This window comes from Littorina saxatilis, linkage group LG3 (assembly GCF_037325665.1).
Source record: "Littorina saxatilis isolate snail1 linkage group LG3, US_GU_Lsax_2.0, whole genome shotgun sequence".
Lineage (NCBI taxonomy): Eukaryota > Metazoa > Mollusca > Gastropoda > Littorinimorpha > Littorinidae > Littorina > Littorina saxatilis.
The window spans coordinates 47,579,755-47,596,572 of NC_090247.1; the positions used below are offsets into that span (position 1 = coordinate 47,579,755).

The following is a 16,818-nucleotide window of genomic DNA, read 5'->3' on the forward strand; positions in this document are numbered from 1 at the left end:
GTCATCGCTGAATCAGTAGCTTACCTTAAATCCCGACATAAATCAAACAATACCTAGAAAACAGACAAAACTTGCCTTCACACGTGTCATGAGCGGCCTTCGGCTTCTGTTCGGCCTTTGACCGGTTATCCCCCGTGATCAATCGAGCGAGAGGCACATTTTGAATCATTTACATTTGCATGTCAATGGCGACGACTTTTAAATGCTAAACTTGCCCAATGACTTGATAATGGCCTCGACTTAAAAATCCTGCAGTGCGAGAAGTTCATCAGATATCAGATTCGCTCAAAAGAACTGATTAGTTTCCCGTTTATGAGTCTGTGTGTGTGTGTGTATGTGTAGTGTGTGTGAGTATGTGAGACTGTGTCAGTGGGTGATACTGTGTGTGTGTTTGTGCAGTGTGTACAGTGTATGTTGTGTGATACTGTGTGTGTGTGTGTCAGTGTGTGTGTGTGCGTGAGACTGAGTCAGTGTGTGATACTGAGTGTGTGTATATGTGTGTGTGTGTACTGTGTATGTGTCACAGTGTGTGATACTGTGTGTGTGTGTGTGTGTGTCAGCAGTGTATGTGTGTGTGTGCGCGGTGTCAGTGTGTGAGACTGTGAGTCCGTGTGTGATACTGAGTGTGTGTGTGTGTGTGTGTGTGTGTGTGTGTGTGTGTGTGTGTGTGTGTCGTGTGTATGCTGTGTCATGTGTGTGTGCGTGTGTGTCAGTGTGGAGGGTCTTTCCCAGTCCGATTTCGATGTTGCCATATGTGACCCTCCACCACGAAATGAGTCGCATGTCACCTCGCGCGGTTCTGCGCTAGGCTTAATACAAGTCCGGGGAGTGTCTGGTAACAGTGTGAGGGTCACCTTAGTCACAGGCTTATAACTCAAACCGTTTTCGCTCTTTTCTAAAACGGTTTTCACCACTGGATAGAGCATAAAAAATCTTCAGGAAAATGTAAAAATATGAAAATCATGCAAAGGTGACATGCGACTCATACCGTCGTGGAGGGTCACATATTTCATCATGGCATTTTCAAGCACATTTTGATTTACTTTTTTTTTTTTTAAATTATCATGGCAAATTCTTGTTAATCTCACTGCCTTTGATCGATCCAGATCTGCCCTCTTATCGACCCAGAGTTCTTATGTGGTATCGTGCCCAAATAAAAATTATGTTCTGTGCGAGCCTTATATGACGTGTATGAGAGCCCGGTCGATTAACGCGCACACCACAAGTGACTCGGCTGTTTTTCCTCATTGGATGTATATCGGCGTAACAGCCTGAGCCTGCAACTAACTCACTTCGGCAAAGACGTGGTTTTGCAACAGAAGTTTATCTCTGTGTAACAGACACAACATTGTCTCCGTTACAAACAAAACCAGTATACATTTAGGTCTGTACATTTCGCCTAAAGTGCTGGTCAGTTTGTACATAGCAGTTGTCCCTTTGCGGTTTCAGAAAAGTGTGGGTGGTGCGGACTCCAGTTCGCATTTGTTAGCTCAGTTTCTCACTCGAGACAATGGCGTCGACGCTGGAGCAGCTGAAGAAAGTGACCACTGTGGTCGCAGACACGGGTGATTTTGAAGGTAAGAACACGTGGCGTGGTGTGGGGATATTCAGTTGAGGCTGATCAAAAAAGAAAACAATTGTAACTGGTTGAAGCCTTTGATTTTCGCAAGGTGCTTCAGTTTTTTTCTTCTTCTTCTAAAATTTGTAAGTATTAATTTGGACAGAGGATATAATTATATACATCGTGTGTGTACGTGTGTGTGTGTGACTGAGAGAGAGAGAGAGGGACTTAGAGAGAGAGAGAGAGAGAGAGAGAGAGTGAGAGAGAGAGACAGAGAGAGAGATATATATATACACACGCGCGCACGCGCACACTCGCACGCGAGTATACACACGCGCTCACACCGAGCCGGGGAGAGGGGGCATCATCATATCAGTTAAGTGTGTGTGTGTGTGTGTGGGGGGGTGCAGTCGAACCACAGAGATAGTATATAGGTAGTCTCTATCTCTGTAGCTGCAGAAACTGACTGACTCGGACAGACCGCATAGCACGTCATGTACCATATTAGACCCCCTGACTACCTAGCAAGTCATGTCGGGCAAAATATATAAAGGCTGAAACGACGTGTGTCATTGAGGCACTTCAGTGCGCCAGACACTTGTCAATTGAAACAGTTTTAACTTTTGCCTTACGTCAGGTCAGTTACACTGATGCCAGAACACGTGTTGTTGTCAGGCTACCGGCCTTGTCCGCGTTGTATCAGTCACTGACTCGACACAATCTTGATGACTGACTGAGATGTGTTGGGGTGCATTTCTAATAATGTGTCAGCGATTCTAAATGCCCGACACTGAGTCGGCCGTGTCCGAGCTCCAGGCGGCGATTCGGTCAGACATCAGCAGTATTCATTAGATCTTCATTACGCTTGTCTGTCGATGGGTGACCGTTCGGTTGACACGGTTGGCAATTCATATCCTTCGATCGTCTCAGTCTCCGGCCGTGAAACAAGCAGACGGAGAGACATCTCTCGGCGTCTCCCTTTATACCAATCACATCCCAGGCCACGAGAGTGTATACATTTGAATAATATATTTGATTGCACTGATAGGCGGCCTACTGGCGAAACTTGAAATTGTTCTTGAAGCTGCATGCATGCTCAGTCAGTTGACAGAGTTGTGCAAGTCACCCGTAGTCAGCTCAGCAGTTCCCCTTACTCGACCACAGGCGGAAGGTATCGTCCACTGGACTACTACTATCAGAGAACTGGACTACTACTATCACAGAAAGTAGTCTTTCTGTGATAGTAGTAGTCCAGTGGACGATACCTTCCGCCTGTGACTCGACCGACTGGCAACTACAGACTCGGACCGCGGATCCAGTCAGTAATGCGGCGGAGTGTACGTGTCTCGTCATCGTAATGGGCTCTTCGCGCACTAACACGGACACAGCCGGGCTGAACGTGCCGGTGTAATATCCCGTTTCGTCCCACCCTAGAGAAGGGTCCCCAGGGGACCTTTTCAAAGCTAACAAGTCGCGTAAGGCGAAATTACTACATTTAGTCAAGCTGTCCGAACTCACGGAATGAAACTGAACGCACTGTATTTTTTTTTTTACCAAGACAGTAGCCTACAGCTTTGTCAATCCCCGCGTGAAGAAAATCGCTCACCTCCCACGTGCAAAACGTAGTGATATTGACACGCCAGACTGATTAGCGCGGTAGCGTATTGTGCTAAGCAGGAAAGCGCGCTTTTCTGTATTCTTGTTAACTTTCTGAGCTTGTTTTGAATACAACCTATCATATCTATATGTTTTTGGAATCAGGAAATGATAAAGAATAAGATGAAATCATTTTTGGATCGATTTCTTACATTTTAATCTATTTTCGTTAATTGTGATCACATTTTAAGAGTAAACATGACATATGAATATATTTTTAGATTCAGAATGTGATGAAGAATACGTTGCAATCAATTTTAAATCTGTTTGCGAAAAATCGATTTTAATGACAACTTTAATGAGCAAACTCATTAATTAAATTTTAAGCCTCCAAGCTGAAATGCAATACCGAAGTCCGGGCTTCGTCAAAGATTACTTGACCAAAATGTCAACCAATTTGGTTGAAAAATGAGAGCTAGCGTGACAGTGCCGCCTCAACTTTCACGAAAAGCCGGATATGACATCATCAAAGACATTTATCAAAAAAATGAAAAAAACGTCTGGAGATACCATACTCAGGATCTCTCATGTCAAGTTTCATGAAGATCGGTCCAGTAGTTTTCTCTGAATCGCTCTACACACACACACAGACAGACACACACACATACACCACGACCCTCGTCTCGATTCCCCCCTCTACGTTAAAACATTTAGTCAAAACTTGACTAAATGTAAAAAGGGTCCCCAGGGGACTATTCACAGCTATACAGGGCCTCGCCAGGGGACTTTTTCAGCTCTAAAAAGGTCCGCCTTTAGCGACCAAGTCTCGTTTTCGACTGGCCCCTCTACAGCAAGTTTGGCCCCCCTCGCATCCCAGATAGTCTCCCCCCCCCTTTTTTCAAAGCAATTTCGGGCTAGTATCACGTGGCCCAGATGTCCACTAAGAGAAAGTTGAGTCAATTAAGAAACAAAAAGAAATTTGGTTGATTAAAATCAACAGGGGTCGAAGCCGTGTTATAATGAAAGAAGCAGTGATGTACAGATACATGTGAAAGTAAGCAGCTGTCCCTCGAATGTTCTTCATGAACATGTAAGAGCTGTCATGCAAAGATGAAGTGGTAATATTATTACATGTAGTATCCTTTGCACAAAATTCTACTTTGTCTTCCAGTTGCAAATGGAGATCGGATTTTCATGTAGATCATATGGTGCATCTTGTTTGAGAAGTAACTTGTCATATGCTTCTGCTGACTGAAGCAAATAGGGGCCTAGCCTACATCATATCTTTTCTGAACGGAGAGTCTACATTGTAAAGTCTGTTTCGCAAGTACATGTACACATACATTGAAAGCCATATTTTTCTGTCTCTTGCATGTCACTGAATCCATTTCTGCCCTCAGCAAAAAGCCATGAAAATGCCATTTTCTCTCCATTTTCAATCTCGTATAATTATATTCACAGGGCTATGTTTAGACCTCTGGACATACAACACAGGTGTGTAACTCGTTCAAGGCTTGACTGTGATGCAGAGTTATCAGCAGGAACCATAACTTCATGTTGTGTTTCTTTAAAGTTTTGTTCAAAATCCCAACAAACACTATCACCATGTGACTTGCTTAGCTTTGATCCAGCGTTGTGCAAGTCCAAGTCTGCGTAGATTGGATTATTGGCTTTTAACCACTTTAAAGCGAATAAAATGTTTATGTTTGGAAATAACTCTAGTATGTCCATTTTCATAACAGATAGATACGTGTTCGGTTTCAGTTTGACGCAGAGGAAGTTGGTTAAGAATATCCGACACATTCACAGGTAAATGCAAAACACTGCCACGCTCACAAAACTGACCACCTGGCAGTCAGGAAAATCTGAAGTTTGCAACTTCAGTGATCGCGCTAGGTATTTTTCAAACCGGTATGACGTCATGAGCTGGCTACAAGGCTCTCACGAAAATCGGTAAGCTTGCCAAGGCAACCAGTAAAAGACAAATAATGACTTACAATACATTAAATCAATGTTTATCAATGTCAGTGATATGCGGACGTTTCCCCCCCCCCCCCCCCCCCCTCAAAGCAACTGTCGCACAACTTGACAGTGACACATCAGCAGCCGCTGTGAGAGAGAGAGAGAGAGAGAGAGACTTCCGAAATAAAATAGGAAAGCAAATAGTAATCACGCAACTGGAAGACATACTCACAAGTTACTTACTGTTAGGCCTACAGTTTCACTTTCGCCTCACAATAATCAACTGTATGTACAAAGATCTAAGCTGGTGTGAGTAGGTGATTTCCCGGTATGATGCTATGTCGGCTGTAGTTAGACGCCGTCCCTTATTGTCTTTCAGTTTCTCATAAACTGAAAGATTTTACGATGGACCGGGAACCAAAAGAAATGGCGCGAAAAGTATGATGTCTGATGTCTGTGTGTGTAGATCTTTTTCTCGGCGACAAGAAAGATTTCTCCTCTCCCTGACCACCTACATTGCTCAAATAATCTGCTAGCAAATACTTTAGATCTGGCACAATCGTACTGAAAGACATTTCGGAGCTCGCCTCCTTGTTATTTTTGACGTCACGTTTGACACCTTGACATCAAGTGTCATCAATGGAGACATAATCGCAACATTGTAGCGCTGTCACAACAAGCCATCCAAATCTCTCTCTCTCTCTCTCTCTCTCTCTCTCCTTTTGTAATAAAGTTCTGAGTCTGAGTCTCTCTCTCTCTCTCTCTTTCTCTGTCTCTCTGTCTCTCTCTCTCTCTCTCTCCCCCTCGTACTGACAAACGATTTTTGTAATTACTACTTTTTTTTTACCGGTCAAACCAAATAACAATCGGTACGTCTGACCGACATCCACTTTTTTTTCCGGTATTGGCGAATCTTAACCGGTAAAATACCGGAAATTACCGGTAAACGCGATCCCTGAACTTGAATTAACTTTTTTTCAGAAAATGTGAGACATTTGAGAACCTCTGGGATCAAGTGTTATTTCTATGAAAACTTGCATGCATTGCCCCTTTTGACAGGTGTGAATGACATGTTAGGCACGGGACAGCATTTTTATCAAGTCCCAAACTTTGCCTGAATGTATCCATACTATATTTGCTTTTCCATGAGAAACACTGTTTTTCAAACAAAAATCTGTGACAGGAGTGGCAAGGGAAAGATGGCCGCTTTGTCTGATAGCAACTTCATAGTTATAGTTATGCAGAGGGGAAGTGAGGAAGCTGTCCTTTTCATTTGTTTTAACTTCACAACTATTTGCTACTTGATCCAGATCAAAAATAATGCATGGTTCATTTGGAATATCACTATTTCAAGAAAGAGATTGGCTGCTTTCGACTTTATTCGATTTACTTTGCGTATCGGCTGCAGAGAAAAGTGAGAATGTTCCCGACTAATGCCGGGTTGCAAGTCTTCGTTTGCTGTGTTGTTTACACTTTCTACTGTTGCCAGTACACCACTGACAAGATTGTGAAACATGCACCTAAAAATAGGATACTTCTACCGATCGACGCAACCTTCTGTGACTGATGTAGGCTGAGTGTGTGTCGGAGGGCTACCAGTAAGTTCGTCACACGGTAGATTCGTCACCGGTCCCGGTAACTTCGCCACAGTAACTTCGCCACAGTAGTCCGAGCGCGGCTCTCTCTCTCTCTCTCTCTCTCTCTCTCTCTCTCTCTCTCTCCCACCTCCTTCCACCCCTCCCTCTCCTCACAATGAGTTTCTCTGCCTCCTTGACAGTGAGGTTGAAGTCGTGTGTGTGTGTGTTAGAGTGTGTGTGTGTGTGCGATGGTGTGTGTGAGTGTTTGTGCGTGTGTACGTGCGTGTGTGTATGTGCGATGGTGTGTGTGAGTGTTTGTCAGTGCGTGTGTGTGGTGTGTGTGCGTGCGTGCGTGTCATGGATGTGGGTGTATGTACGTCCGTCTCTCTCTCTCTCTCTCTCTCTCTCTCTCTCTCTCTCTCTCTCTCTCTCTCTCTCTCTCTCTCACTACAGGCTGTTGAGAACTGCTCAATGAGTAGATCTCGGGTTGAGAACTGCTCAATGAGTAGATCTGGGGTTTTAAAATAACAACGCTCGGACTGTGTCGTCTGAAAACTGCTCAGTTGAGAACTGCACAATGAGTAGATCTCGGGTTTTCAAATAACCTCTCTCTCCCTCTCTCTCTCCCTCCCTCTCTCTCTCTCTCTAAAAAATATGAATCTTGAATCTCTCCCACAAATCAAACATCTGAAAGCATAAGCTCTTTAGCATAAACACCCGCCCACCCCTGCCGGTAACTTCGTCATAGGTGACGAATCTACCGTGTGACGAACTTACTGGTAGCCTGTCGGAGCAGTGTATGCAATTTCTGGGGTCACGCGGCGCTAGCGGCCGACCTCGCCTCAGCAGACGATAACAAGTCGCGTAAGGCGAAATTACTACATTTAGTCAAGCTGTCGAACTCACGGAATGAAACTTGAACGCACTGTATTTTTTCACCAAGACAGTACAGCTTCGTCAATCCCCGCGTCAGAGACATAGATAGAAGGAAATCGCTCACCTTCCACGTGCAAAACGTAGTGATATTGACACACCATATTAGCGCGGTAGCGTATTGTGCTAAGCAGGAAAGCGCGCTTTTCTGTATTCTTGTTAACTTTCTGAGCTTGTTTTGAATACAACCTATGACTATGAGTTGGTTCAAAGCGCTGAAATGGTACCTTCGCTGAACCAGTGACAGCGGTAAAACATTCATGCGCCTGTACGGCTTGGCCTCGCGAGCACTCATCGAGGGTCACGTCGGTTCGGTTACACACTGGGTTTACAATTATACAGAGTAGTGCATTTCAAGTTACACGATTAGTTCACGCACTTTCCACATGGTGAGGTCCCGTGCTCTGTTGGTACTGGAGTACAAGTGCTTCCATAATATTAATTTGTCGTCTGCTGTGTTAGTTGCCTTGAAACTTTTTCCTGTCCTCTGCGCATGCGAGGGTCATTCCGGAAGTTTATGACATAGAAGCTTCGCAAGTGTCAGCTGCACGTTTTTCGAACACAATTCGTGAATTCCCTCAAAATGTCCGACGCCAAGAAAGTTGCACGATCGCTTCTTGACCAGCTAAAGGCAGTGACCACTGTCGTAGCTGATACAGGCGATTTCGAAGGTTGGTACAGTACTTTATCTTTCAGGATCCGAAAACTTTACCGCCGGTTTCTCGACAGTGCGCGGTCGTCTGCTCTAACGTGGGTCGTTTATCAAACAGGACGCAAATTGTCTTTGGTTGTGCTGAGTCACAGCAAGTTCATTCCCCTTTTACTTACTTGCTTTTATCAGATTGCAACTCTCGTAATACAATGTTGTTGTTTAAAAAGCTAGCGCCTAATCGCCGTTGGCTATGCTTTTGTTTGTAGCCTACCGGCTGATGCATAAATATGGTCACAGGCATGAAAAGGAGTCTAAAACTGTGACATGCTCAGGAAAACTTTTAGCCTAAAAAGGAGACACACAAAGAAAGGCTAGACAAATCCAGTCACACTTATAAGCTCATAAACACACTATAAGTTCAACAAGTAGTTTATTTTTAACAAACTAGTACATTTAAATCCCGGCATATATAGGCCTACAGTACATAACTTGTCACAAACTTTATTTAATCTTACAAGTGCACTATGACAGAAAATAAACATAACCCAAGCAAAAAACCCACATTAAATGACTTGAAATATCAAAACAACACCAAAAACAAAAATCTAACATTACACCTGTCTAGAGCATTGTGTACATAACCGTCACATCATATCACAAAAATGCAACAAAAAAGGCGACAAAAGATGATTTCTGACCCCTCAGTACAAAACCCATGTAAAAGAGGTAGACACCAGACAGCCACAGCAAGGAGAAATGTAACCACATAGGATGAAAGGAATAACATCCTTTTTCACTTCATCTGTAAATAATTGCTACAAAATCGAGATTAAAACAACAATTAAACCACACGGAATGAAACCAACATCAAATATAGTTAGAAATGCTTACAACTATGAAGTTAAAGTGGCAAACAAGCAAAATCAGGTTATAGGGGCAGCGGCTAGACAATTAAAAAAAACCAGCAGCAGTCAAACTTTGTTCATAACATCACAGCGTGACATAACCAAAACAGATACATTAAAACAAGAACATTCTGACCCAACAGGCAAACAAATGTATGGACATCTCCAAATAAATGAGAAGAAACCTTAAGAAGTAAAAGTTGTGGATGAAACCACCATAAATCCACTATACAGCAAAAGAAACCTATGTGTACATAACGGCACGCAAAGTCAGAGGATGAAAGTGCCCATATCAGCTAAAAATGGTGCCACAGTAACTGCAATCAACAAATCTGAGAAAGAAATTAGTAGCAAAGGGACACAGTTACCATTTTAAATCAAAAAACAAGATAACACATGTAGCAGGTAAGAGATAAGGGGGAAAAATACATACATGTACATAACGCCACACTGTGACACCTACGATTCTAAGTGATGTATCTTAAACAGATGCACACCTACAAAGGCAGAATTTATAAGAAAACAAATGACACACAGAAGGTACAAATAAAAAAGCAACTAGCAGCCCTGGAACATAAATTCAGATCATCATCAGAAAATGCAAGAAAAATTAGAATGTGTACATGACATTACAACAGGAGATTATCTTTCATGCATTGAGTGCTGGTGAGTACTGCTCACTTAGATTTTGTCAGTTGGGAAATGATCACTGTTTAGGCCAAAAAAAATAATAGGTGTGGTTACGGTAACATAGCCAAAAAAAATAGGGTAGGAAGGTAGGCAATCACTTTTTTTTTTTTTTAAACTTTTTTTTCTAATGTGTACAAATTAAACCTACTTGACAGGGAAATAAGTGTGCGACTCGGGCGCTTTCGCTTTCATTGCGTTGTCTGCACTTGTTTACTTGTTTTTTTGTGTATTTTTTTGACAAATGTAATAAAAAGTTATAGGGTCGGCCCCAAAAAATAGGGTAGGTCGGGTTACCGTAACCACACCTATTTTTTTTTTTAGGCCTTATCAACAGACATAGGAACAAGAATACATGAAAAAGTCTAAGTGTAATATGATTGTGAAATAAGTTATCAATTCTGAAGATGGTTAAAACAGGATGTGTAAATAAAAAACTTGAAGCTCACAAAAAAGTCTGGTCTCAGCCATAAGTCTCATGTAGGCTATGCCTCCAGAAAGATTTAGCAGCAAACATGTAAATAAAATCCCAGTGTTTAAGGGACATCATGTAGTCGTCCTCCTTGAAGACTCGCAGGATGTTGCACACGGGTATAAAAAAAAACTGTACATATTGGAGGCCATTTTCTCTTCCCACAGCCCAATTCCCCCCCAGGAAGACCTCCCAGGCTCCCTCAGCAGTAGCTTTTGTGATCTGAAAGAAAAAACGATTTGCAATTATAGATGTATGTAGTTTCTGAAATGCTTGCTATAATGTTTGGATTTTACACTATCTGCTATCATCACAGCAAAACGATATGAAGTGACGTTATGAACATTTTCAGGGTCATAAAAACAGCTGAATGCAGTTATCTACTGCTCAGCTTTTAATTCTTTTAGCAAAAAAGAACAAGATTTGATCATAGTAAAGAACTCTCTACTGCACAGCCTTCAGAACAAGATTTCAATAACGTGTACATAATGTCACACGTCAGCCAGACAAGATATCTCGAACTAAAGGAGTGAAGTTATGAACACGCAGTCATGGAAGAAAACACGAATCCCACAGAGAAAAGTCTGAATCGCATAACCCGGTCATTTACAAAGAACAACATAAAAATGAACCACAAGTCTGAAAGAACGAAAATTAAAGAAAATCATTGATAAAAATGTTAAATATTCCGCGCCTAGCCCGAAGACAGTAATCTCATGATGTGACGTTATGAACATCGCACCGTACTTTCTCAACCGATTTCCTAGCCCGTCAGAAAGTCCCTTTCAACGCAGAAACAAAAGAAATCAACATAGTAATGTTTTCCACCTATTTGTACAAAGATTCTATTTGTATTAGCTTAACCATGCATCGTACGTTATCCGTCACGACAACAGCTTCGTATCTGAAAAATCAATATAAAATTTCTTCATTGTGCGTCAGATCGGAGACTTCGTTTAGCGCGCGATATTTTCGACTTGCACTCAACCATCGTTACAAACAAACAAAACACGTCTCAAACAGCAATATGACTTACAAAATTGATAAAACTTACCATCATTGTTGTACATAACACATTTAAAAGAAATCACGACAAAACACTTACCTCCTGTGTTCTCTTATTTCTCGTTCGTTTCAAACGCAGACTTCTTCAAATGAAACTACGATCGCATGCTGGAGAACAGTAAACAAAGTTTGTTCACACCCCTTGCAGAAACGAGTCCATGCGCGGAAGAAAATATAGTACATAACTAACGCGTCACGACGCATCACGCAGTTGGCCGAAAAACCTTTCCCGTACTGCTGTTTATCATTGGATTCGTGTTTTAAACTCATTTTCACACAGAAGAATGATTTTTCATCGAAAATCAACAAAAACTTTGTTGTTCTGAGAGTTGAGAATGAATGTCGGCTCATTAATACACTCGGCCGGAAAATCACGACAGAGAACGACGTACATTCTAGCCTATGGTAATCTTCCGGTAAGCTTCGACTCGGCAAACTTCGGGGCACTTCAAACTTTGCAAGGGAAAGACCGACCATTTCAGAATAGAATCTCCGTATTTTTTCTATATTTTGGACAGTGATCTGACAGTATGCGAAAGTTTGCCGAGCACACTGTACTAGGTGTCACAGAATTGCAACAGATCACCGTCAATAATCACCAACAAAACATCGATTATATTCCGTACACGTGAACCACACGCTACGGAGTCATGTCCGAGCCGAGAAAAATACCTTCTTCGTCAATGCTCTTCATGTTCACGATTTTAAATAAAAAAGAAGCATCAACAAGAGACTTTTTCCAGAGGTTGTATCACTTTTTCTGACTCGACGCCATTTTGTGCCTTTGACCATATACATCATTTATAGCTCAGAATCCAGTGACATTCTTTACTTATTTTTAATACAAGTCCATGTAAGCAAGCCAAAGAACATTTGTCGTGAAATTAATGACGGATTGAGCTTCAAACTTAAGCATAATTAATTAATTTGGTTGTTCAGTTGACGAAAATGCACCGAAAATGGCGTACGTTGTCAACCATGGGACATCATTTATGTTGCGACCCATCTCGTCATCGGCGCTTTTCCGGAAATGACCTGCGCTTTGTTGGAATTCCAACAATGGCCGCCATTGTAGGAATTCCAACTTTGCGCTACGCGATTCTAGAAATGTACCGCGCGCATAGTGAGAATTCTGCTCTTTCTTAGAATGCGATGTAAAATGATACAAGTCATGATGGCCTATGATGATCCTTGTGTTTTAAAGTGATCAATGCTTAGTCTTGAAAAAGCAGATGCATTGTATAACGCACCAAACCAACCGAATTACAAAAAGCAAAAACACTTTTGATAACTTCGGCGGGTTGTAACAACACAGTTCAACGACCCATCCCACTCGACCAAAACGCACCAATTTTACGTAATTTTTAACGTTTCAGATCTTACATTTTACAACAACAAAAACACAACAATAGTGTTCCGATATACCTTCAGTTTCACTGGTAACTATCGATTGTAATAATTTTTTACTCAGTCTTAACTGATTATATATTAAACTCACACAGTCTCCTCGGGCTGCAGAGACAGCATTACGTCCCTTTACTGAGTAGGCTCTTGTCACTGCATGGTAATCTTGGCTCTTGAAACGTAATGTGCAAGTCTGTGCGCTTTATTGATGTGATTGATTGTTGCAAAATGTTGATTCAAATTAAAGATGATTTCAGCCTGTTGTAAGAAACTAACACTCTACTCTGAGAAAAAAAAATCATTGTGTTCAAAATAGATCGAGACAGCAGCAACTAGCTAGCTGCACGATCCACAATAGAGTGGAATCACCTGGACAACATAGTTGTCCACTCAGACTCGACTGAGGCATTCAAGTCGGCGCTGACCACCAGCCGCCGCTAGACGACGTCGCTGCGCACACACACCCATCGCGCCAAAGCCAGCAATCTGGATGCTAGCGACGTACCCTACAGATACAGATACAGATGCGCTGAGTGTCACTGAGAGAATTGTTACACAGTGTACCCCCACACCCCCAATATTCAAGACTTCCCCTGTATAAGACTTTGCTTTTTCATATACCTTATTCATGACCTGTGAAAAGGGTATACTTTATAGTGCCAGTCGGAGGGTTGCCATTTCTAGAACGAGGCAGCTCGTTTCCGGAAATGCGGCGCTTTGTTGGAAATCAAATGAGGTTTCGCGATAATCCAGATTATTCCAACTCTGCCCCGGATTCTTACTTTGCGCCCAACATTTACACGAAAGAGTTGTCTCCCTTGTCCGATCATACGGATAATTCCTTCTTTGACCCATGTAAACAAAATGCATTCGTACAGTTCATCGGAGTTCATTCCGTAACTTCAAAGGGATCTAAAATGACTTGTTATGATTACAAGTGCAGGTTCTACAAATTTGGAGACTTAAATGCCTCTGAATTCTGAGCTATGAATTTAACACGCTCAAGTTCAAGATTACCCTCTATAGTATAAGAGACGCACAATTCGAGCTTGTCTTGCATGTGCGTGCGTGCACACGTCCTAGAGAGAGAGTGTGTGTGCGTGTTACAAATGGTATCATTACTTTCAATACGCAAGTTATATAGATACTTCGCCGGGAAGAAGTCGAGCCAAATACCCGGCTGCGTCGGGGACCCGGCAAAGCTTTGCCGGGTGTACACCGGCTTTGCCGGCGCACCGTATGAATGAAGGGAGATAAACGCGCAAAACACTGGAGAAGATAAGGAAGAGTAATACCCGGCTTCGCCGGGACAGTGATCTTCTAAAATTAGTATAACGGGAATATGGATTGAGCGTTGTCGACAGTGACCTTCTAAAAATAGAAACGGGAATATGGATTGACGCCACACGAAGGAAGGGAGATAAACGCAAAACACTGGAGAAGATAAGGAAGAGTTAGTGGGAATGGATCTGAGAAGATGAACAGGAAAACCAAAATCGGTTCAGCGCTGCGCGCTGAGAGCACGTGTTGAACTATCTCATCGACCAGGTTGTGTCCGGGGTGTACCTGAATATGGCCACCAAATTTGAAACAGATCCATCGAGAACCTTGGCCGTGCATTGCGAACACACAGACACACACACACACACACACACAGACACAAGTCGTATAAATATATAGAGAGATTCACAGGCCCCTGCATTTAAACTGTTTTCTGTCATCATAAATCCTTGGGAACTAGGCAACAATAATGGTTATTCATGACTGTGGTTGCCAAACGGAAGAAGAAGAAGAAGAAGAACATTTATTATTAACGTTCTGGCAGGCCTCTCTACCTGGACGGGACATTAACTAAAACCTTGCACATATTAGGATGTTTGTTATGGAAAAACTGAAAAAGTATGGAATGTTTGTCTTTCCTTAATTGTCACCCATGCCATGGTTTAGACATGACAGAAAATCGTTAAACAGCCACTTTCTCTATTTTTGGTACAAGACTCATAAAATGAACATTTGTCTGACAGGCGCAATAGTGGAGTGGATAAGACGCCAGCCTCCCAAGCGGAACATTGTGGGTTTGAATCCTGGCCGCGCCTGGTGGGTTAAGGGTGGAGTTTTTACCGATCTCCCATGATAACTTATGTGCAGAACGTCATATCGAGTCTGGAACACGCAAATGACATCACACAGGGATCGCGTTTACCGGTAATTTCCGGTATTTTACCGGTTAAGATTCGCCAATACCGGAAAAAAAAGTGGATGTCGGTCAGACGTACCGATTGTTATTTGGTTTGACCGGTAAAAAAAAAAGTAGTAATTACAAAAATCGTTTGTCAGTACGAGGGAGAGAGAGAGAGAGAGAGAGAGAGAGAGAGAGAGAGAGAGATTTGGATGGCTTGTTGTGACAGCGCTACAATGTTGCGATTATGTCTCCATTGATGACACTTGATGTCAAGGTGTCAAACATGACGTCAAAAATCAGACATCATACTTTTCGCTCCATTTCTTTCGGTTCCCGGTCCATCGTAAAATCTTTCAGTTTATGTTATAAGGGACGGCGTCTAACTATAGCCGACATAGCATCATACCGGGAAATCACGTACTCACACCAGCTTAGATCTTTGTCTACATACAGTTGATTATTGTGAGGCGAGTCGATTGCGATGAAGAAGCAACGATCTTTACTGTCTTTTCTACCCCCAAGAGGTGAGAAAAGGCCTTTGAATGAAGGAACTGAAAGTGAAAGTACTTCACGGCCTAGTACATCTGCAGAGCCCGAGTCTCAAGCGGCGGCAAAGAAACCAACATCGGCATCTTCCACTGTCAAACGATTTCAGGAAAAATGGTGCAAAGAGTTTCTGTGGTTGCGGACAGAGGGGGAGGGGGAGAACTTTCTCATGTTTTGTGAAGACTGCAAAAAAACACGTAAAAAAAATGGTTACACAAGAGGTTGTCGAAATTTTCAACATTCATCTCTCGAAGACCATTCAAAATCGCTAAGTCATAGAAATGCTGTTGGCTCTGCGCGTGAAAACTTTTTGACAACAAAGACTAGGCGAAAGTGAAACTGTAACAGTAAGTAACTAGTGAGTAAGTCGTCCAGTTGCGTGATTACTATTTGCTTTCCTATTTTATTTCGGAAGTCTCTCTCTCTCTCTCTCTCTCTCTCTCTCTCTCTCACAGCGGCTGCTGATGTGTCACTGTCAAGGTGTGCGACAGTTGCTTTGAGGGGGGGGGGGGGGGGGGGGAACGTCCGCATATCACTGACATTGATTTAATGTATTGTAAGTCATTGTTTGTCTTTTACTGGTTGCCTTGGCAAGCTTACCGATTTTCGTGAGAGCCTTGTAGCCAGCTCATGACGTCATACCGGTTTGAAAAATACCTAGCGCGATCACTGTCACATTGTTGGCAAGACATTATGACTTCATTTTGCGACGTACTTTCCCTTAAGCACAATGAAAGAAAAATTGGCCTCTCTCTCTGATCGCCTTAAGAGCTATAAAGTTCAGGTTGGGTTTTTTGATTATGTGACCACACACAAGGAATACCTGAAAATAAATGTTTGAGCGCTGAGTTACTCAAATTGAAAATGGCTGTGTTTTGAGTAGGAATCCCAGACTGTAATTCACATTGTGGCGTCTTTTTGCGTGTCAAAATTTTTGTCCTACCTTTTGACCCAGAGTATTTCATGCGCTATTCCTAGAGACACAGATTTGAAATTGAGCCAAGAGCTACAAAGTTCGTTTTGGGAGTGGAACAGAGGACAACACACACAAGGAAGATCTTAGAATTAATGTTTGAGCGTCTATTTTTCAAATCTGAATGCTGTGTTTGGTAGTCATTTCATATGATATTCTCCAACGGACATTGTTTTTTTCTGTTATGCGAAGCGTTTTACTTTTAGCCTAGTATGGCACAGAATGTGCATGCGTAAGCTAGACAGTAGGTTTGACTTCCTCAATCCTCAATCTGCTTTGACGAATGAGTATCTTTGAGGACTT

General features: G+C 42.4%; 1 protein-coding gene across 2 annotated transcripts in view; it reads left to right on the forward strand.

The window, feature by feature from the left end:
• The first annotated feature begins 1,261 nt into the window (after window positions 1–1,261).
• Window positions 1,262–16,818, forward strand: part of LOC138960797 (transaldolase-like) — a 54,252-nt gene continuing 38,695 nt past the window's right edge. The window contains exon 1 of one of the 2 annotated variants that reach the window (XM_070332452.1): window positions 1,262–1,577. In XM_070332452.1, the coding sequence (XP_070188553.1) occupies window positions 1,511–1,577 (67 nt within the window). In that variant the 5' untranslated portion in view covers window positions 1,262–1,510. Of the gene's footprint in view, window positions 1,578–8,164; window positions 8,301–16,818 lie in introns of those variants that run through there. The other variant, XM_070332451.1, reaches the window with a different exon arrangement.